The sequence below is a fragment of the Triturus cristatus genome, chromosome 5_2 (assembly GCF_964204655.1).
Source record: "Triturus cristatus chromosome 5_2, aTriCri1.1, whole genome shotgun sequence".
Taxonomy (NCBI): domain Eukaryota; kingdom Metazoa; phylum Chordata; class Amphibia; order Caudata; family Salamandridae; genus Triturus; species Triturus cristatus.
The window spans coordinates 199,107,005-199,129,886 of record NC_140588.1 but is presented as its reverse complement, the minus strand read 5'-3'; the positions used below and the strand labels follow the sequence as shown (position 1 = coordinate 199,129,886).

Below are 22,882 nucleotides of genomic sequence, written 5' to 3'. Positions count from 1 at the left end.
CTCCCCTAAGTATATGTTGCTTGGTTGGTGCCCCTGATGGGCACCCACCAATTATTTGGGAGAGGGGCAACATCACAGAAGCAGCAGCTCAGAAGTTTTTTTCAAATGCAAAACAGTCCCTTCGGCATTGGAGTGCAGCTCTCCATGGAAGGTGGAATGATACACCAAACCACCATTAGCATGAGCTGTGAGGGAAATGCTCCTCCTGGCGGAGTCAGAATCTACTCTACATTTTAAAGAATTGGTAACAATAAGTTGTGCAAACAGCTGCCTGACGTGCGAACAGCTGCCTGACATGCGAGCCATACAAAGCTCCACAGCCGCTAAATATGCTCCTGCTTCGGCTCATCTTTGAAGACATTACATTACTTTATCTCGGGCAGGCTCACTAGTAACGTCGCTATTAAGGGGTTCATTCCGAGTATACCCTTGTCAGTATAGTTTGGCGAACTGTTAGCCTCCTTCTTCCAGAGATTGTGAAGGCAACAGTGTGCAGCCTCCCCAGCAGTTTATGTGTGAAACAAAAGAGGTAGGATTTTGTTTTTTCCTCCCTGCCTCTAGCATACAGGTAGTGAGATCGAGTTCCCAAGCGCCTTTTCTCCCACAGCTTCTGAAGAAAAGCGCGGCTGCCTGCTTTGTGCTCTGTGGATCACTATGATGGGACTACTTCTTTGCAGTTCGGGCTGGACTGTTCCCATGAGGCACAGGGTCAAGACTGATTTGCATATGGCCATGTCTGAACTGGGGTGGCGTGGTGAGCAAAATAACGATGGATTAAACCCAGATCTGTGACTGGGGGTGAATGTTTTGCCAGTGTGCAACATTCCGTCCATCATTTTGTGTGTTTTGCTGTTCACCCCATGTGGAAAGGGTATGCCCAGACGTGGGTCCCGTGCTCACTACACCACTGGAGTCAAGCTATCCTGGCTGAAGAGGGGTGAAACCCTGAAACCGGTCCTAGGATACTTGACTCTGGTCCAGGGAAGACATGGCTTGGCAGTTCGGGCTGGACTTTTCCCATGAGGCATAGGGTCAAGACTGATTTGCATATGGCCATGTCTGAACTGGGGTGGTGTGGTGAGCAAAATAACGATGGATTAAACCCAGATCTGTAACTGGGGGTGAATGTTTTGCCAATGTGCAACATTCCGTCCATCATTTTGTGTGTTTTGCTGTTCACCCTATGTGGAAAGGGTATGCCCAGACGTGGGTCCCGTGCTCACTACACCACTGAAGTCAAGCTATCGTGGCTGAAGAGGGGTGAAACCCCGAAACCGGTCCTAGGATGCTTGACTCTGGTCCAGGTAAGACATGGCTTGGCAGTTCAGGCTGGACTGTTCCCATGAGGCACAGGGTCAAGACTGATTTGCATATGGCCATGTCTGAACTGGGGTGGTGTGGTGAGCAAAATAACGATGGATTAAACCCAGATCTGTGACTGGGGGTGAATGTTTTGCCAATGTGCAACATTCCGTCCATCATTTTGTGTGTTTTGCTGTCCACCCTATGTGGAAAGGGTATGCCCAGACGTGGGTCCCGTGCTCACTACACCACTGGAGTCAAGCTATCCTGGCTGAAGAGGGGTGAAACCCCGAAACCGGTGCTAGGATGCTTGACTCTGGTCCAGGGAAGACATGGCTTGGCAGTTCGGGCTGGACTGTTCCCATGAGGCACAGGATCAAGACTGATTTGCATATGGCCATGTCTGAACTGGGGTGGTGTGGTGAGCAAAATAACGATGGATTAAACCCAGATCTGTGACTGGGGTTGAATGTTTTGCCAATGTGCAACATTCCGTCCATCATTTTGTGTGTTTTACTACTTCTTTGCAGGGCACAAGTCCTAAAAAAAAAAAAGAAGTGGAGGGACGCTCCAAGTTAGGTGGTCACAGGAAGTGACGTCACGACGGGAAGTGACATCATGAAAGTTCTCTCTTTCCTAAGGGGCCTTCTTGTAGCCAAATACACCTGCTACCAGCATGTGCCCCCTGGCAGCTGCCATGCTCCTTCCCAGTGTAATCCATGACCAACCATACTTAGTGGTAAAAGTATACGCATCTCTGTGAAGGGAGTCTTGAAAGCCTCGGCAATCTTTCCATACAGCTCCTTCACGTTTTTGAAGACCTCAATGCGGCCAGCTTTTGGACAGGGGGGACGGCGTCCACCTGGTAAAATAAGTGGGGGGACGGCGTCCACCCACGTGGTACCCAGACTCGAGCCCTGCTTCTTTGTAAACACACAAGTAGCGACATTATTTTGTTATTGAAGGTGCCTTCTGGCGTCCCAACGTCACTGGTATGAGGAAATATACGGGAGCTTATAATAAAATAAATGTCCTCTTCTTTACTTTACAATCTTTGCAACGGGTCAAAGAATTCCTCTTAAATCTTTCACAACAAATGCAGGATGTGTAGGCGCATTAAGAAACAAGAACCTTGAAGACAAAAGCATGTTAACACTATATAAATGTTTCTTTGATTTGCATGTTATAATAGATTCATTACTTACAAGTTGTCCTACTGTGGGCCCAGCATACCAAAACTTCTTCCTGTTTTTTGGTTGATAGTGGGGGGTAGGAAAAACAAAGCAAAAACAGGGCATGTTTTAATGAGATATAATACCAAAATTAAACAGTACAAATAATACATTGCCATCAATAAACCCTCCACCAAACCGTAAGAGGCAGACTGCTTGAGTTTGGGGACTGTGAAAAGGATAACCGAACTGTTCAAAACTCCAGTACATGATTGGTTGAAACAAAACATTCAGTCACAAGAAAGATCAGAAACATGTTAAATTCACAGTAGAAAAATTCACACATGCACATCAGGGGGCTCTAAAAACGCAAGAGGTTTGATGTGTTCTTTTTCCACCAAGGGTTGTCATGCCTCTTTCAGCTTTCCCACTTTCTCTGCTCTTTGGTTTTATTAGTCCGCGCGTCACACACGAACGCAACCCTTTCTAGGAAGGGGATGAGGTGGAAGAAGATTTTGCAGATATGTCTAACAGTGTCAAAGTTATTAGCAAAACAAAAAACTCTTCCTATGCAAACTCTGAACCGAATATACACGGGGGAGAGAGAGGGGAGAGGAGAGAGAGGAGAGAGAGAGGAGAGAGAGAGGGGAGAGGAGAGAGAGGAGAGAGAGGAGAGAGAGGAGAGAGAGGAGAGAGAGGAGAGAGAGGAGAGAGAGGAGAGAGAGGAGAGAGAGGAGAGAGAGGAGAGAGAGGAGAGAGAGGGGAGAGAGGGGAGAGAGGAGAGAGAGGGGAGAGGGGAGAGAGAGGAGAGAGAGGGGAGAGAGGGGAGAGAGGGAGAGAGGGGAGAGAGGGGAGAGAGAGGAGAGAGAATGAGAGAAAGAGAAAGAGAGAGAAAGAGAGAGAAAGAGAGAGAAAGAGAGAGAAAGAGAGAGAAAGAGAGAGAATGAGAGCGAGAGAATTTTATTTTTTTCCCTTAGAATGCAAGAAATTTAAAATATCAAATTAGAAAAATTGCAATTGTTTGTCTAACAAGCTTTTTATGTGATAAAGGCACAACCCCTTTGTTTTTGTGTCACATTAGAAAAATATGTATACACATTTGTATTTTGAAATGGCTGAGAACCATTGAATGGAAACGTATGCTGAATTTATGCTGAATATTTGATGACACTTCACAGTTAAACAGCAAAAGGGATCTAGTTAAATGGCAGAGAAGTTGAGAAAAACATTTTGTATGGGTTTATCAATAAGGATACATCTCTGTGTGAGGTTGTAAATGTCAGATTGCAGCTCAACTATAAAAAAAAAAGCTGGACATGGCTCCAAGGGCAGCTGCTCATAAAGTGCTGATGACTTCTTAAGGTAGTGTTAGCAGGTGTAGTATCGGCAATGTGTCGTCTTTACGACCACTCACTGCTGATGCGAAAGATGATTGCGAAAACAAATGAAGATATCTTTTATTGGTGGAGACAACGCACAGGACCCTGCACCGACTTCTTAAATTGCTCCTACTATTCAACCCATAATGTTGCAACATCAGATTTCCCATTAGACCCATCAGAGGGACTTCACCACCAGCACTTGTGACTCTTCCCGATTGAGTGCAGAGTCTAGTGCAGAGTTTCCGTAAGGCTGTAAAAAGGGATAGTGGGGAAGGAGAAATTGGTCCAGGTGCGGTAGAGGGACCAATTCCCCTTCCCCATTACCCCCGTTTACAGCCTTAAGGAAACTCTCTTTACAACTTTAGAAAATATAATTCAAATGAATAATTTGCATGTGGCCAGGTTGCATCTAACTGTTTATTGGATATCAGTTTTGTACAGTCATGTAAATACATGCCTTTTACTTTTCTACACACTTTGAGCTCTCTTGACTCCTATATATACACTTGAGCACTCTTTCTTACTTGTTCCCTTGAACATTCTCCTACCTTCTTGACCCTCTAATGATTGTTCCTTTAAATGACTAAATAAATATATTGTAATAATACTTAGTGGTTTTTCTGCACATCTGTTTGTTCTAATTAATTATTTTCATGATTTATAGACGTTTGTGAGCTGATTAATGTAAGCTCAAATAAGTTGATAATTCTGTTAATCTAACTCTTCCTTGAATAATTGGTCCATGTCCTCAAAACATGACTCAACACCTCAAAGATCGCTTACCATTTAAAAATGGACATGGGGTGAAATGTATCCAAAAGATGTACCCAGTTCTGCGGGTCTCTGTGGCTAAACCCACATCGCAGCCAGATTAAAGTGAAATTATTGGAGGATGCTTTTCATATCTCAGAACCATGCCCAGCCCAAGAAAGGTTTCAAACATATGCACTATGCTGACACAATCAACAACAACTTTCCTTATAACAGTCAATACAGAATCCGGCTCCATATGTCTTTACATCCTCTGCGACATCAATGTTAATGCACTGCATTAATTCTACTCTTCCCCAAACTTAATGTACTGCACTCAGAACGTCCCAATAGGCCAGTCTACTACCAACACCTTTTCAAACATATACCCGTAAGGCACACAGGAACATGGTGAAAATCGCAAGAGTTCCATTACCCCATCAGGTATATACAAAACAATGTGTTTTTTATTTTATTGCACTTTAATGTAGCATGAGCAAGATTCAGCTGTGTGACCAGGCGTTTTATATAAGAACCGTTACCGTACCTAAGAAAAATTTCAGTATGAAGAACTTCAGGACCGTTACTATAAATTTTACTGGGGAAAGGATCCGGGGAGGAAAGTTGCAATCCAAGTAAGAGTTTTAGCTTGTATACCTTCTCTGACAACAAGTAGGCCAGGAAACTGTGAGGCGAGAAAGACTAGACATCATGTTGAACTTTAATTGCCCCTGCTGTGGCAGTGAAGCGCCTTAAGGCAGAAAGTACTCTACCATGTAATGCAAAGTTAGTGGTTAACCCAGTTATTAGTTAGTTATTGTTGTATATTTGTTGGTTGTCGGGTTAGTCCTGTGCTCTGTGTAAACTCTTTTAAACATTTCCTTGAGTTTCCAGTGGTTGATTAAGTTAATAGGGTTACATGTGATTATTAGATTGAATTCATGCCAGTGGAAAAAAAGGGGCAAATAAATAGGGAGGTTAGATTTTGTAAGTTTGGAAGGAGAAGTTACACAGAAAGAGAATTTGTGATTTACGAGTGGGATCAATAGGTTAGGAAAGGTTAGATACTGCAGAAATGGCTATTCAGAGTGAGAGTTTATGATTTGTAAGGAGAGGTATGGATAGTTAACTGAATTAGAGCAGAGTCTGAGGTAGACTGGCATGTGCTAGAATAGAGTACATGCTAAGGGAAGCAGAGGAAGGAGTATAAGGAGAGTATCATTCAAATAGAAACGTAGGAGAGAAAATACATCTCTAGCTATTAAAGAAGTCAACTTTCTGTTGGAAACGCCCACTCCCACACTAGAAGGGGTGGTGGTGGACTCCCCGAACACACTGTGGTAGCTTGGCTCGAGTGGTCAGGAAACAGGCGCAGTGCTAAGCATACAATATACCCATACAATAACCATGCGTGCATCCGTTCCAAAAACGACTCGACACCGTAAAAATTATGAAAATATTCTTTCTTTATCTTTTTCTCTTAGTTGCTGATTGGAAAAATAAATAGGTCAATCACAATATACAAGTTTCAATTAGTGCAGGTCAAATAAATATTGGCTGTTTGATGAAATAAATAGGGGTGATCATAAATAACAGGGCATAAATACAAGTGCAATATATACAGACAATTAAATACTTTGAGGCAATAAATACTGTACCAATAAATATTGTACACCAACAAGTCCTGTGGACCTATAAATATAGTGCAGCAATAAATAGGTAAAAACTCAATAAATACAGTATCCCCAATAAATAATTAAAAGTATACAGCCACACTCATGTAATCAGATGACACTTCAATTCTTATGGGCTGATTTGGCCCAGGCACAGCTTGTAGGGTTGTGGAAGGCTTGAGGGGGGCTACTCCCTGGCTGGGACAAGGCTGAGGCCTAACTGAGGTAGATCAAAGGGGGGAATACCAGTGCCCTGGCTTTCTCTCTCCACACAACCTCTCTAGGTTAGTCCCAGTTCACCCCTTGCACAGTCAGGTTGGTTTCAGCACCTCCCTAGCCCCTTAGAGCAGTCTCTCAGGTCTCCACAGGGCCTTAGGCGCCCTCTACTCCACTTACTGCCCTTTTTCTGATGTTCCGACGCCGCTGGAGTCGTGTCGACGCCGTGAGGCGGTTCCGGTTCGGTCTCGGCGGCCTCGGCACAATGTCAGTTCTTTGACGACGCCGGCAGGCGGTTCCGGTCCGATGTCGGTGGCCTCGGTTCGATCTCGACCTCCGATTCGACGGCGTCGGGCAGTCTCTTCACGATGTCGACTTCGGGCGGCTCCGGTCCGATGGCGCTCTCGGCTCCGATGACGTCGGCCGGCCTGGCCTCGATGTCGACTTCCGGCGACTCCGGGGTGCGATCCTCACCCCCGACCTCCGGTGCTCCTCCTCACAGGCTCCGGGCGACTCCGGAGTGCGATCCTCACTCCCGACCTCCGGTGCTCCTCTACCTCGGTCTCCGACGACTCCGGAGGGCGGACTTCACTCCTCCGATGACGCCGCTCGCTCGACCTCGGTTCACTTCCTCCTCGACCTCTGGTATTCCTCACGACCTCCGTCGGCGCCCCCTCACGACCTCAGGCGGCTCCGGGTACGACGTCTGCTACTTCAGTCAGCGCCGCTTCTCCACCTCGGGCTCCAGGTCTTCAGGCTACTCGACGCCGGACTCCAGGGAAACCAGTTCTCAGGTCAGAATCTTGCTGTTTTCTTGGTTCTAAGGCCTGTTCCTGCTGTCCAGGTCCTTAGGATAAGTTTCTTCTGTCTTCTTCCCACACAGGGCTATAGGCTGGGATCCATCAGTAGGGACAAGTATCAAGGGTGGGTTTATGGACCCCACTCCAGGCACAAGTTTCCACCCCTGCTGCTTCACTCCTTCCTCCTTCACGGTTGTGCTCCTCTCTCTTCACCAGTCAGGTGCCAACTGCCAGCTCCAACTGCCAACTGCCTCTCTTATCCTCCCAACATTCTAAAACGGTCTCCAACTGTCACAGAGTTCTGGAATCTCCTGGAATGTTCTGGAAGGTGCTGGTAGGTTCCAGTGGATGCTGGTGATGTCACAGGTGGCCACCATTTTGTGCTTCAGGCCCTCAGACAGAAGTTTCAGGGGTAGCTAAAATGGCTCCCTGAATCTGCAGCAACACGAAAAAGTCTGGTGGTTCCCCAAAAAGGAAAAATTCAAACAGGGTTTGAGGCAAAAGTGGGACAAAATAAATAATGATGAGGAGGGACCACCCAAAGGGCTGACAGGTCTAACACGCGTCCCCCCCAGCTGAAAGTGGGGAGAGCTACCCAACCCCTTGGGAGTTCTCATCACTAAGGCGGAAATACCTTGAGAGACCGTCTGCATTGGCGTGGTCCACTCCAGGCCGATGTTCCACCTGAAAGTCCATCCCCTGTAGGGAAATAGACCACCTCAACAACTTGGGATTCTCCCCCTTCATTTGCATCAGCCAACGAAGGGGTCTGTGGTCGGTCTGAACTAGGAAGTGCGAGCCAAACAGGTATGGCCGCAACTTCTTCAGAGCCCATACCACTGCAAAGGCTTCACGCTCTATTGCACTCCACTTCTGTTCCCTGGGAAGTAGTCTCCTGGATAGGAAGACCACGGGTTGATCCAGACCCTCTTCGTTGAGTTGCGATAACACTGCCCCAATGCCATGTTCTGATGCATCTGTCTGGACAATGAACTTCTTGGAAAAGTCTGGGGCCCGTAAGACCGGGGCCTCGCACATGGCTTTCTTCAATTTCTCAAAGGCTTGCTGACAAGCCTCCGTCCAGACTACCCGTCGAGGTTGTTTCTTGGACGTGAGCTCCGTGAGAGGGGCTACGATGGTACCGTACCCCTTCACGAAGCGGCGATAGTATCCCGTGAGGCCCAAAAATGCTCGGACCTCAGTCTGTGTCTTGGGGGGTTCCCAGGCCATGATGGCCTCGATCTTCGCCTGGAGGGGTTGCACCGTTCCCCTACCCACCAAGTGTCCAAGGTACACTACCGACCCCTGCCCGATCTGGCACTTGCTGGCCTTGATCGTCAATCCAGCTTGTCTCAGGGCCTGGAGAACAGCTTGCAGGTGACGCAAGTGATCCTCCCAGCTGTTACTGAAGACGGCTATGTCATCCAGATAAGCAGCAGAGAAACTCTCCATTCCGGTGAGGATCTGGTTTACCAGGCGCTGAAACGTGGCAGGTGCGTTCTTGAGCCCAAAGGGCATCACACAGAACTGGTAGTGGCCATTGGGCGTGGAGAAGGCTGACCTTTCCCTTGCTCCATCAGTCAAAGAGATCTGCCAGTACCCTGAAGTAAGGTCAAAGGTACTTAAATATTGGGCAGCTCCCAGCCGGTCAATCAATTCATCCGCCCTAGGGATCGGATGAGCATCAGTTTTTGTCACTGAATTCAGTCCCCGGTAGTCCACACAGAACCTCAGTTCTGGTTGGGCACCCGGTGGTGCAGCTTTCGGTACTAACACCACCGGACTGGACCAGGGGCTGCTAGAAGGTTCAATCACTCCTAGCTCCAGCATCTTAGTGACTTCACTATGAATGCTGGCCTTCACCTTGTCTGACATCCGGTAGATCTTGGACTTCACAGGTGGGCTGTCTCCTGTGTCCACGTCATGGACGCACAGGTGAGTCCTACCCGGGACAAGGGAGAACAACGCAGAGTACTGCCCCAGGGCCTGGCGACAGTCCTCCTGCTGTTCAGGAGTTAGAGATGGGGAGAGAATCACTCCCTCCACCGACCCATCCTTTTCCTGAGACGCAAACAGATCAGGGAGAGGCTCGCTTTCCACGTCCTCTCCTCCGTCAGTCACCATCATCAAGATGACTTCGGGCCTCTCGTGGTGGGGTTTGAGGCGGTTGGCATGCAGCACCCGCAGGGGCTAACGAGGGGTCTTCAGGTCCACCAAGTAGGTAGCCTTACCCTTCTTCTCCAACACCTCAAAGGGTCCTGACCAGCGATCCTGAAGGGCACTAAGCTCTCCTGGTTCGATCACCCACACCTTCTGGCCAGGCTCCAACTCCACCGGGTGAGCGTTGTGGTCATACCACGCCTTCATCACTGCTTGGCTGGCTTCCAAGTTGTCAGAAGCTTGCTTCCACAACTTAGCCATTTGGCTCCGGAAGGCCAGCATGTAGCTCACCACATCCTGGGGAAGCTTTCTGGGAGTTCTTTCCCATCCGTCTCTCACCAGGTTGAGAGGTCCACGTACAGGGTGCCCATACAGAAGCTCGAAGGGGCTGAAGCCCACTCCCTTCTGTGGCACTTCCCTGTAAGAAAAGAGTAGACAGGGTAGGAGGACGTCCCATTTCCTCCGCAGGCCTTCAGGCAGACTTCTGATCATGCCTTTTAAGGTTTTGTTAAACCTTTCCACCAGACCATTGGTCTGGGGGTGGTAAGGAGTTGTGAACCGGTAGGTCACTCCACACTCCTTCCACATTGCCCGCATATATGCTGACATGAAGTTGGTCCCCCTGTCAGACACAACTTCCTTGGGAAAACCCACTCGGGTAAAGATTCCCATCAGGGCCCTAGCCACAACAGGTGCTGTTATGGTCCTCAGAGGTATTGCCTCTGGGTACCGTGTGGCATGATCCACCAGAACCAGGATAAACCTGTGACCAGCTGTAGTTGGTGGATCTAATGGACCCACAATGTCGATGCCCACCCTTTCAAAGGGGGTGCTAACGACAGGAAGTGGTTCCAGGGGAGCTTTCAGCTTCACCCCTGTTTTCCCACTGGCTTGGCAAGACACACATGTCCGGCAGTAGGTATCGGACGACACTTTCATCTGAGGCCAATAAAAGTGTGGGACAAGACGGGCGAAGGTCTTGTCTTGCCCCAGGTGTCCTGCCAATGGTATCTCGTGAGCCAACTCCAAAAGGAAGGCTCGATAACGTTGAGGAACTACCAAGGCTCGTGACGATCCATGTAGGGGTGCCTTGGGTTCACTGTAGAGGAGGCCATCCTCCCAGTAAACACTGTAGTTCCCTTCAACGTTCCCTGCTGCCTGGGCTTCGGCCTGTCGCCTCAGCCCCTCAAGGGTAGGGCACTCCCTCTGGCCCTGGCAGAATTCCTCCCTGGACGGCCCTCCCTCCACGTGCCACTCGGCCGGGATGGGTAGGTCCTCCAGGTTGGTAACGTCCCCCTCCGCAGACTCCTGGTCCACCACCTCCGGTGGCCTATCCGTCCTACGGGGTGGAGACGCCGAGGCAGGCTCCTCCTGTCCTCGGTTCTTCCCTTGACTGGCAGCTGGCTGGGCCTTTGTTCCAGGCTCCAGCCGGAATGAACTTCCTCTTCGGGTAGTCTCGGACCTTGTGCTAACACAGGCCCAGTCAGGTGTACCCAGCATCTCGGTGTGAGTCCGGTATTCCACCTCCTTCCAAGCGTTGTGCTCCATGTCATTGCCCAGCAGACAATCGACTGGCACGGCAGGGCTTACGGCAACTCGAAGTGAACCTGCAACCCCCCCCCATTCAAAGGGAACCTCGGCCACTGGATAGTGACCTGTTCTGCCGTCAGCCATCGCGGCTGGGTGGAGTACATCGGGAATTACCTGCTCTGGAGACACCAGTTGGCTACGCACCATAGTCATACTGGCTCCTGTGTCTCTCAGAGCCTCCCCTCTTTGGCCGTTGATGGTGATCCACTGCCCATACTTTGCGGTATTTGCGGGCACCTGGATCTTAGGAACCATCTCCCGTTCTCCCAGGGACACTAGAGTGACACCCGCCCACTCCCTTCCCTTAGTTAAGGGCATCTCCTCCCCGAGCACTACACTAGCTACTCCGGGGGTCTTTCCTCCAGTGGGAGGGGGTGATCGTTTCTGACACTTCGGGTCTCCTTTATAGTGTCCAACGCCACCACACTCGTAGCAATGGACAACCCTTGGCTGCTGACTCTGGCCAGGATTAGGGTTTCTGGGTGGGTTAGCCTTAGAGGTGAATCCTGTTCCCTTCCCTTGGAAGTTATTTTGGGGGCCTTTGGAGAACTCCTTTTTCTTTTCCCCTCCCTCTTTCTTCTGGGGGGCGCCCTGTCCGGCCTTTTGAGTATCCCCTCCAGTCCCCCTTGTGGACACCCGGGTACTAGCCCAAATGTCCGCCTCCTCAGCAAGCTTCCGGGGACTGGTCAGCTTGCTATCCACCAGGTGTTGCCGCAGTTCAGGGAAACATTTCTCGAGCAGGTGTTCCTTCAGTACTAGGTCAAACAACTCCTCGTAGTTCCTCACTTCACTGCCCTGAATCCAACCTTCCATTGCCTTCTTTGCATAGTCCAGGAAGTCCACCCAATTCTGTGTGCCCAATTTGTGACTACCCCTGAACTTCTGTCTGTACTTTTCAGGTGTTAGTCCAAACTTTCTGATGAGCGCCAGTTTCATGGTGGGGTAGTGGGTCTGCTCATCCTCTTCGAGGGCCAATAAAGCATCCCTACCAGCTGGAGGCATGTACCTATACAATCCTCCTCCCCAATACTTCACTGGAACCCCATGGGCCCTCAACGAGACCTCATAGGCTGCTAGCCACTTGGAGATGTCGTCACCCGCCCCATAGCTAGCTACTATGTCCTTTGGCAGGTAAGGTTTGGATTCCCTGGTGATTTCTTGGTCTTTGCTGCCACCATTAGGAACAGTTGGTGCCCCAATTCTTAAGATCTGAAGCTCTATCTCTTTCAGTCTTATCTCATGAGCCATCCTCTCTTTCTCCGTCTCATGAGCCAACCTCTGTTCCTCCTTCTCCTTCTCCAGCTTTGCTAAATCCCATGTGAGCTGTCTTTTCTCTCTCCGATCTGCTAACTCCACGCTGGATAAGCCCCCGCTAGAGACAGTGCTGCCCTTCCTAGAAAGTGTCCTGGGCCCTGCTGACAGGTTCCCCACCTCAGGTTGGTACATCTCAGCCCCCTCGGGGTCAGGCTCTCCATCCCTGTCTTCCTCCTCAGCCTTGCTTTCTCGGCGTGCCTCCCCCCAAGCCCTTAAGCTGGTTTGGAGTGCACCCTTCTTTGCTCCTGGGGGACAGTACACCCCCTCCCGCTGGCAAAACTCCCTGAGTTGGGCCACAGTGTACGTTTCTAGATTCTCTAGTACAAACTCCATCTTGCCCACTCAGGTTAGAGGACAGGTTTTGTGCAGTAACAATGTAGGGTGGTACTTTTAGTAATACCTCCTCCCACCACCAGAGTAAATTTGGAAAAAACAAAAACCCACAATTAGGAAGGCCGCTGTGAGAAAACTCCCGGTGTAGGCCTATGGACTACCCACAGTTATTGTTGAGTATATGTAGGCACAGCTCTATCCCACCACTGAACACCAATTTATGTTGGAAACGCCCACTCCCACACTAGAAGGGGTGGTGGTGGACTCCCCGAACACACTGTGGCAGCTTGGCTCGAGTGGTCAGGAAACAGGCGCAGTGCTAAGCATACAATATACCCATACAATAACCATGCGTGCATCCGTTCCAAAAACGACTCGACACCGTAAAAATTATGAAAATATTCTTTCTTTATCTTTTTCTCTTAGTTGCTGATTGGAAAAATAAATAGGTCAATCACAATATACAAGTTTCAATTAGTGCAGGTCAAATAAATATTGGCTGTTTGATGAAATAAATAGGGGTGATCATAAATAACAGGGCATAAATACAAGTGCAATATATACAGACAATTAAATACTTTGAGGCAATAAATACTGTACCAATAAATATTGTACACCAACAAGTCCTGTGGACCTATAAATATAGTGCAGCAATAAATAGGTAAAAACTCAATAAATACAGTATCCCCAATAAATAATTAAAAGTATACAGCCACACTCATGTAATCTGATGACACTTCAATTCTTATGGGCTGATTTGGCCCAGGCACAGCTTGTAGGGTTGTGGAAGGCTTGAGGGGGGCTACTCCCTGGCTGGGACAAGGCTGAGGCCTAACTGAGGTAGATCAAAGGGGGGAATACCAGTGCCCTGGCTTTCTCTCTCCACACAACCTCTCTAGGTTAGTCCCAGTTCACCCCTTGCACAGTCAGGTTGGTTTCAGCACCTCCCTAGCCCCTTAGAGCAGTCTCTCAGGTCTCCACAGGGCCTTAGGCGCCCTCTACTCCACTTACTGCCCTTTTTCTGATGTTCCGACGCCGCTGGAGTCGTGTCGACGCCGTGAGGCGGTTCCGGTTCGGTCTCGGCGGCCTCGGCACAATGTCAGTTCTTTGACGACGCCGGCAGGCGGTTCCGGTCCGATGTCGGTGGCCTCGGTTCGATCTCGACCTCCGATTCGACGGCGTCGGGCAGTCTCTTCACGATGTCGACTTCGGGCGGCTCCGGTCCGATGGCGCTCTCGGCTCCGATGACGTCGGCCGGCCTGGCCTCGATGTCGACTTCCGGCGACTCCGGGGTGCGATCCTCACCCCCGACCTCCGGTGCTCCTCCTCACAGGCTCCGGGCGACTCCGGAGTGCGATCCTCACTCCCGACCTCCGGTGCTCCTCTACCTCGGTCTCCGACGACTCCGGAGGGCGGACTTCACTCCTCCGATGACGCCGCTCGCTCGACCTCGGTTCACTTCCTCCTCGACCTCTGGTATTCCTCACGACCTCCGTCGGCGCCCCCTCACGACCTCAGGCGGCTCCGGGTACGACGTCTGCTACTTCAGTCAGCGCCGCTTCTCCACCTCGGGCTCCAGGTCTTCAGGCTACTCGACGCCGGACTCCAGGGAAACCAGTTCTCAGGTCAGAATCTTGCTGTTTTCTTGGTTCTAAGGCCTGTTCCTGCTGTCCAGGTCCTTAGGATAAGTTTCTTCTGTCTTCTTCCCACACAGGGCTATAGGCTGGGATCCATCAGTAGGGACAAGTATCAAGGGTGGGTTTATGGACCCCACTCCAGGCACAAGTTTCCACCCCTGCTGCTTCACTCCTTCCTCCTTCACGGTTGTGCTCCTCTCTCTTCACCAGTCAGGTGCCAACTGCCAGCTCCAACTGCCAACTGCCTCTCTTATCCTCCCAACATTCTAAAACGGTCTCCAACTGTCACAGAGTTCTGGAATCTCCTGGAATGTTCTGGAAGGTGCTGGTAGGTTCCAGTGGATGCTGGTGATGTCACAGGTGGCCACCATTTTGTGCTTCAGGCCCTCAGACAGAAGTTTCAGGGGTAGCTAAAATGGCTCCCTGAATCTGCAGCAACACGAAAAAGTCTGGTGGTTCCCCAAAAAGGAAAAATTCAAACAGGGTTTGAGGCAAAAGTGGGACAAAATAAATAATGATGAGGAGGGACCACCCAAAGGGCTGACAGGTCTAACACTTTCATTTAGCGTTTTTCGGGAATATGGTGGGGGGCCGGATATCGAGATAGGATGGAATCTGTGAAAGTAGAAACAAGTTGATTGCCTGTTGGCAGGTGATATATGTTGTTGCGTCTTTGGTTGTTCTGTTTGGCTGTTGATGTTTTTAAAACAATCGGTCCATTTTTTACATAGCTACTGAACATTATTAAAATTGTTTGATTTAGTACTCGTTTTTTTAATATAAGATATAGAGTTATATGGTATGTCTGGACAGTGGGTTTGTGAGGCTTGTCTGATAAGATTTTGAAAATTGGACAATCTCTGGAATTTGATTTGATCATTACGTATTTGTTTGAGACAGCCTTATTGGTAGTTTGTTCCAGGTGGGATGCGGTTCTCCCGGATAGTAGTGGTTGTTTGCAAAGGAATCCTGCTGATTTAGCTCTTCGAAAATCCTTGAGGGTATCTATCTGTAGCCAGAATTTGAGCTCATTTGGATTCTTTGTTGGATCACATTGGGAACAACCAGGTCTTAACCATCCTTCTAAACTCGAAGTGATTTTCAGTGGCTCTGCTCTTTGCAGGGAGGAAATTCCATAGGTTTGTCACCAAACGGAGGAAATAGTGCCACAAATTGTTTGACCTTTTGTTAGGAAGTAATTACCCATCGCCATGAAGCAACCGCAGTATAGACTTAACTTTGTTCACTACGCACGTTGTGCTAAATTACAAGCAGGGGTGCAGCGGAGTCACGTCCTTTCGCTTAACTGATCAAATATCTGTTAAGATAGAGGACAAATCTGTCTGCTGACAAATATTAGTGTCTTTGAAAATGTTGTTATCCAAACTTGGGTAATCATTGTGGTTGATGCATATGGGTTGACTTTCTAACTCTCAACATGGCCACTGTGACCAGTTACATTAAGCATGGTCACAGTCTAGTTGCTAAATATCTGGAGTCTACTAGTTCACCCCACTATGGGAACCCTAAAAGGCTGCCTTCATACACCACCCTTCATCCCTTGTGCCATTTCTAAGATGGAACCTGTTTGGATTTTAAAAAAATCCCCTTCTTTATGGCAGCAAATTCAATGTGCATCCACCCCTCACTGATATCCAGAAGGCTTCCTGTATACCACTGCAATGTGACGAGTAGGGAACATCCCCATCAGCCACAGGAGAGCCTTTGCTTCCAGTTTCTTCATCCTGATGCAAGGAGGCCTGGGCATAACAGCCCATGCTTGTGCCGGCCCATGTTCCAAGCCTGACCCCTGGACATTTTTGCAGTCCCACCCCACGAGATGTGTGCACCATAGGGAACCTCCAGGAGCACAGTCAGAATCTTCCAACTGGTCGGTGCCAAGCAGACTCCAAAACCAGGTATCGTCGAACTGTTGAGACAAGTTGCAAAGTGAATAAAACGGGGACTTCAGGAGATATCGGGCAGGGGATTATCAGAGGCACTGTTTGAGATTACCTTCATGGATCTCTGTGTGGGAACTCTTGCACCCTTAAGCCATCTTCCAACACTTGTAGCAAATGTAAATACACAAGAGGAAACATACAACCAGAGCTCTTTCCCAGGTCTACGCTGGAGTAACTTTCCCATTAAGGAATTTCTATTTGCATTCTGGGACTTTTTGTCCTGATTTTTATAATGGATCAAAAGGACCCCAAATCCCAGAATGTCAATAAAAGCAACTTGACTGGCTGAGCTCTTCAAGCATGGAACTGCAAAACTTAAGAGTCCTGAAAGATAAATGCAAAGTAGCTACTTACTGAACAATCGAAAAAGTGCTTTGAAGCCTTACAGCTGGTATGAAAAGAGATACATAAATATAAAAATAATAACATTTTCAGCGGGCAGTAATAGTGGGGTTAGAATTAGATGGGCAGAGATGCATTGGAGCCTGTAGGATTTTTTCCCTTTCTGCAGGATTTCCCTGAATTTCTCTTGAACACTTTTTTTGCTGGCTATAAAACTCTTGCACTTTCCCAATGTGAACCAGTGGTAAAGTGGTTGTGCCCTTCCTTTCAACATGAGGACATTGGTATTCACATAGTTGGTCTATTTACCTTACCTATAAGCTCCTATTATAACCAGGACCTGTAAACTGAATGTCATCGGTGAGCTGCAGCCACTGCAGTGACAGGACAAACATGAGTGCAGGACTACCATGCGTAGCCAAGTGGTGCAGGTTTTAACTTCAAATTCGACCAGTCACAATAACCCCTTCTAATAGGCCTCAACTCTCCTATTAAACATTAAAAAGTCACCCCTAAGTTGGTGTTACATGTCCATATGGTAGGGTGCATGGTATTTAAAAGTAGGATATCTAAAGATTTAACACGAAGAACATCCTCACAGTGAAATGGCCCTAACGCCTATTTTCACTGTAGTAGGCTTAGCTGTTACATAGGTAAAGCATGGGGATGCAATATTAAATGTAACGTTTGCTGTCTCCACCGATGAAAAAAGCTACAGAGTTCATATTTGGACTTTTTAGAATATTTGCTATAACCCCAATTCATTGGCAAAGTTCAATTTATAAATAATATTTTACAACAGGTACTTTTAAAAAGTGACCTTTTGCCTACCTAAAGCTTCTTAAGTCTTTCAGTGCCTTCCAATTGTCACCTTACAACTAATGGTTTCCCTGATGTGAGGTGTGAACTGCTCCCAGGACAAACCATAGGCTAACCTGAATGAGCCGAGATGATTCATCTGAACCGGACAGAATAAGCAGGGAAGGGGGGGTTTATGCCCCTTGACCTTAAAGTATCAAGTCCTGCTTGAATGTCACATTCTGCTTGACACGTCTGGGGAGGCTTTTCATAGGGCACTCGGAGCGCACTTCAATGAAGCCACCCCTTCACAGGTAAATGTTATCTGGCATTTGGGCAGGGCCCTGCTATTTTCCTTTCAGCCAAACCGGCCCCAATCTCAGTGGGACTCTCTGACATTACAGTGTCACGGCTTGATTGATAGGTCTGCTGGGTTTACGTATAACATTTGGAGGGAAGCAGAATGCCAAAACACTTGTGCATATCCACTGTTTGTTTGCTGGAGGCTATCTCAGCTTTGATTTTACCAGACTTCGGTCTCAGAGTTTTTTGGGGTGCCAGGACAGCCTAAAACTGCATTTTACTGTCAGATGTGGGAGGACACCACAAATACCATAGTACAACTCTCCACATACACCCCCTGCCTTTAGAGCCCATGTTTAGTGTGGCTGGAGACTTTGGCCTTCCTGAAAATGCCCAAAATTGGTGGGATTATCCCCGGGAACCTTTACCTCATTAGTTAGGTCATCCCGAGGGGTGATCATCACCAACTAGCTTGTGTCAGGCATGCCACTTCAGTTCACCTTTGGTCCAGCGGAAAAACAGAGGAGGACTGGTCCTGTTGTCTGTGACCTAAGAAAAACCCTGCACATGCTCTCCCTCATGTACCGAGGACAAAAAAGTGGGCTCCAAAGGGCATAAGGCAGACCTTCTATTAAAGCTTCAGGGATACAACAAGCTACAACAGGTCTTTTCTTGCAACTGCCCAGCTGACCAATGGTAACTAGACCTGGACTGAATGCTGCTGTAGTCTCTGCCTGACATTTGCAATCTCTAAACTGAGAAGGTAAAACCTTGCGCTGAGGTCAAACCTGGATAGTGTATCTGACCTACAATCAATCATGGTCGGCATGAAATTGGACCTGCGTCCTGTTCTATGTCCAATAACTATCATTGTCACTTTGTGCACTACTGTGTTATTTTTTACTTAAAATAAAAAAAAAATTGTATCTTCACTTCCCCGGATTGGATTTTTGTCATCTTGTATATTAAAGTGTATTCTGTTTTTCTAATTAGTTTTGGACTTTTGTTTTATTGTTTTGCACTTATACTTTATTACTGTTTTAGTACTGCATAAATACTTCACACATTGTCTTTATGTTAAGCCTGTCTGTTCTGTGCCATAGCTAACAGGGGGTTGGGCTCAAGTTTATTTAGTCACTTTACTGGTTTACCCTGACAAGGATTGCGATTATTAGCTGTAGGGGTACCTACTCCCTTCAATTAACATTTAATACCCCAATGTCTTACAAAGCCTATGTATCTAAGAAGCACATGCACCAAAGAGTGAAGCACAAGGTGGAGAAGCAGCAAAAAGTCAGGTAGCACAGGATGGTAAAGAAAATCCGCATAAACGGCTGGGATATGTAGCACTGGTTGTGAAGAGGCCCACAACACAGTGTAGTGGTGGAAGCAGAGTGTGCGAAGGACATACGTGGATGTGCAAGATATAGTAAAGGGTGGGGCAGGCGATACAGATTGTGAGCAGAAGTAAGGATAGAATGCAGAGCCCTTAAGTTTTCCAGATCAACCTCTGAATACAGTCCTACAAATTCAAACATTGCCACTGTTACACACACATTATCGTTCCAGTTCACACAATCACTCGGTCAGAAGCCAATATCACAGTGGCAGGAAAGTCATGCTGGCAAATACTGCACAGGATGGGTTTCCAGATTGTCTTCTGAGGAGCTGAACAACTGATGTCCATTAATGTGCGTGAAAACTTACTGTGTTTGTTTTGTTCAGCCTGCATCTTGAGTCTTGAGGTGTGGAGATTCCTTACAAGAATGTCATATATGGGGAAAGGGGGTGGAATGAATACTTATGAGTTGTGGCACTTGAATTGGTGTTGGCAGCAAAGGAGTTCCTGCACATCCATCCTCCGCTGCCATGTAGCTGCACACTCCTGATGATGCTGGCTTGATTAATACAAAAACGTTGCAGAATAGTTGAACTACATGGTGGGACCCGGTACGCGTCTTGCCACTGGTTTAGTTGCAGCACTGATAGACATCTAGCTGAGAAATGGCATCCTGCAGCTGTCATTTCTTCAGCCTGGCGCACCTGACATTGTCGGCAATATATCAGATTTATCTCCTGTGAGCCCAGGGGGGTGAGTGTGTTTTGCATTTGAGATTAGGATGTTCCTGGCAAGTCTCTACAAATTACTAGTCCGCTTCAGTTTTATGTCTTTCCTGTGCCGGCTTGGCCACCGTCTTAACAGTTTTCTTTCCTGCGTTTTACAGGCTGGGCCTGCTATTCACGTTTCCATGAGCATAGTTGTGTCAGCGGCCTAATTCGTGGGTGACTGTCATCTTTGGGGTATTGGATATCACGCTACTGAGTTGTCAGCGCGCAAGCGGCCATTTCAAGAGCCACGCTATTGCCAAGCATTTTTTCGTCCCTACAAAACGGTGTGCTGTCATGACATCAGGCGTCCATCTTGGATGTAGATTTGGTACATATTGTGCTATATGTGCCGCGGTTTATGCACTAATATTTTTTTTTCAGGTGTGCCTCTGAGCATTCAACACATATGTTTCATCGATTCAATCCTAAGCATACCGCAGCTGTATGGTGGTAGCAGCATGTAAAAAGAAGCGGTGACGTGCTTGTTTCTCTATCACTTTAAACCGTGTGCATTTGCTAGTGGTAATGCACACCTGTAAATCTCGCTCTTTTCTGAAAGGACTCTTTATGGGTTCTGGTAGGTTAGGATCTGAAACAGTGGAATAGAGACATAGCTAACATCTTCTATATGGAACACAATGTATTTTCTTGATTGTCTCCAACCATAATTTCCTTGCTATTTCTGTAAACAGGTTTATGTTATTGATAATTTGAATTAAGATACCAAAAGCATAAAACTAAACTCTTAACGACAAATAGGTTTTCAAACTAAATTAATACTCTCATTATTGAATGAATATAATAGTGTTTATTTAGATGTTGTTGACTTAAGATCCATTCTAAAACGGTGGCGAAGATCCAGTAGACATGAAGAAAAACAAGACGCAGAGTTGGAGACCACCTTTGTAAGTCACGGGTTGAAATGATTTAAATATAAAGTATTTCAGCATCAGCACTATCGTGGGGCCATATCACTCTTTGCTGGTTGGTGCCAGATACATCATAATCCTGGTGGATTATACATCAAAATGGCCTGAGCTCAAGATGGTCAAAAAACCCAGTGCGGGCACCATTGTTGAGTTTCTTAGAGAAATCTTCCTGAGGAAGGGATTTCCAGAATTCTCGTTTTCGGATAATGGCACGCAGTTTATTAGTAAGAAACTGCAGGTTTTCCTGGAGTCATTTGGGGTCAAACACCTTAGAGGTTCCCTATACCACCCACAAAATAATGATCTGGTGGAGAGGATGAACAAGGTGATGGTCTAGTGCAATAGGTGGGCCAAAAGTGTGAATTCACGATGTGTTGAGGTCCGTGCGTAGCATATTATTGCTGTACAGAACTACACCACATTTAACCACCAAAGTTTCTCCTTTTGAACCACTGAGGGGCAGGAAGGCCAATACCAGTTTCCGATCAGCAGGGATGGCAAAATGGCATAAAAGAGGTGGATCAGTTGATGGCGTCAGTGAAGAATGTGTTACACAAGAGAAGCAGAAAGTCTGGTATGAAAAAAGAAAGGCATTAAGATGGTTGCAGTAAAGGTTGAGGACATGGTTTGCATCAAGTCTGTTGTCCATGTGCAGAAAGGGAAAAGTAAGTTCAGTAGTGCAGTTACGGTGGAAAAGATCTGTGGTAATGATATTAAAATAAGTGGTGGACACTGGAGGAACCTAGCAAAAAATGTTTACAGTGGGCAATGAGCCTGATGATTGTGAACCTGTTCAGCACAAGTCTTGTGCCCCTACTGACATTCTTGTACGTGGGCAAGATTGTCAACAACCCCCGTGGAGTTCAAAGTGACTGGGAACTCAAAGGTCGCTATTAGACGGAAGAGTTCTAGAACCGTAGTTACACCTAGCAGCAGGGCTTTAAGTGGGCTGGGTCTCACCGGTGATGAGCACCGGCAGTTTTTTAAAGGAGGCCTCAAAACGGGTCTCTGTCGGGCTCTGTTTTGTGCCCTGACACAGGCGGTCCGTTTTTTTTTCAGGCTGCAGTGACAGCAGGCACATCGATGTGCGTGTGCTCACACTGCTCACTAGTTAAGAAGTTACGGCATGACGTCATGCCAGATGAGCGTTGTAGGGGAAGGGAAATCCTTTAAAGAGTCATTTTCTCTCTCTATTGGTTAATGCTCTGATACATCATTTCCGGTTTCACACGAGGAGCACCAGCCAATTACAGTTTCCTAAAACTCATAAATGTTATTGTGTTTGTTGGAGACTACTTGTTTATTTATTTTCCTACAAGTGTGTGGAATGCATACATACATACATTATCAGCAGTGCGCCCTTTCACAAGTGCGTGCTGTTGCATGCATCCATACATTATCAGCAAGGCGCCCTTTCACAAGCGCCGCGCTGTTAATGGTTTCATTGTTTCCTCCACCCCTTCTCTCTGCTCTCACTCGCCCTCCCTTCTACCCATCCCTGCTATTCAGTCACGGGCTCCGCTTGTGTAAACAGCAGGCGCCTATCTATACGAGTTGCTCACCACAAATGCAACGTTATTCTTTAACTTACAATATTTTAATTTTTTAGCATGGCGCCCTTTTACAAACTACTAATTTAATTAATTAACAACAAGTGTGTGGCACGCATACATACGTTATCAGCGTGGCACCCTTTCACGAGCGCCACGCTGTTAATGTTTTTTCATTGTTGTGTCTCTTTCCCTTCTCCTCCACCCCCTTCTTTCTGCTCTCACTCTCCCCTCCCTTCTCTCCCTCCCTCCTAGTCAGTCACCGATTTCCAGCTTCTGTAAACAGCAGGCGCCTATCTTTATGCATTGCTCACCACAAATTCAAAGTTGCGCTTTAACTTGCAATATTAGCATTTTACTTTTTTTTTTTTAAACAGCGCCACACAGTGTTGGATTTAACATGAGAGCCACACACCTTTCTTATGTGCCATGTGGCTCGCCTAAATCTGTTTTCAAATGTGGAAAAATGCCAGCTTTAACATTGGCGCCCGTATTTCCATTTTCAGCAGTTCGGCATTGCCGCTTTTCCTACGTAAGCGTTACAACAAACAAATGATG

The 22,882-nt window shown here is 47.4% G+C and overlaps 1 protein-coding gene across 1 annotated transcript in view; it reads right to left on the bottom strand.

The window, feature by feature from the left end:
- RBFA (ribosome binding factor A) overlaps positions 1-22,882 on the bottom strand; it is a 93,744-nt gene that overhangs the window by 47,923 nt on the left and 22,939 nt on the right. The window contains exon 2 of the mRNA XM_085606987.1: positions 2,508-2,547. Coding sequence (XP_085463113.1) covers positions 2,508-2,547 — 40 coding nt within the window. The remainder of the gene's footprint in view (positions 1-2,507; positions 2,548-22,882) is intronic.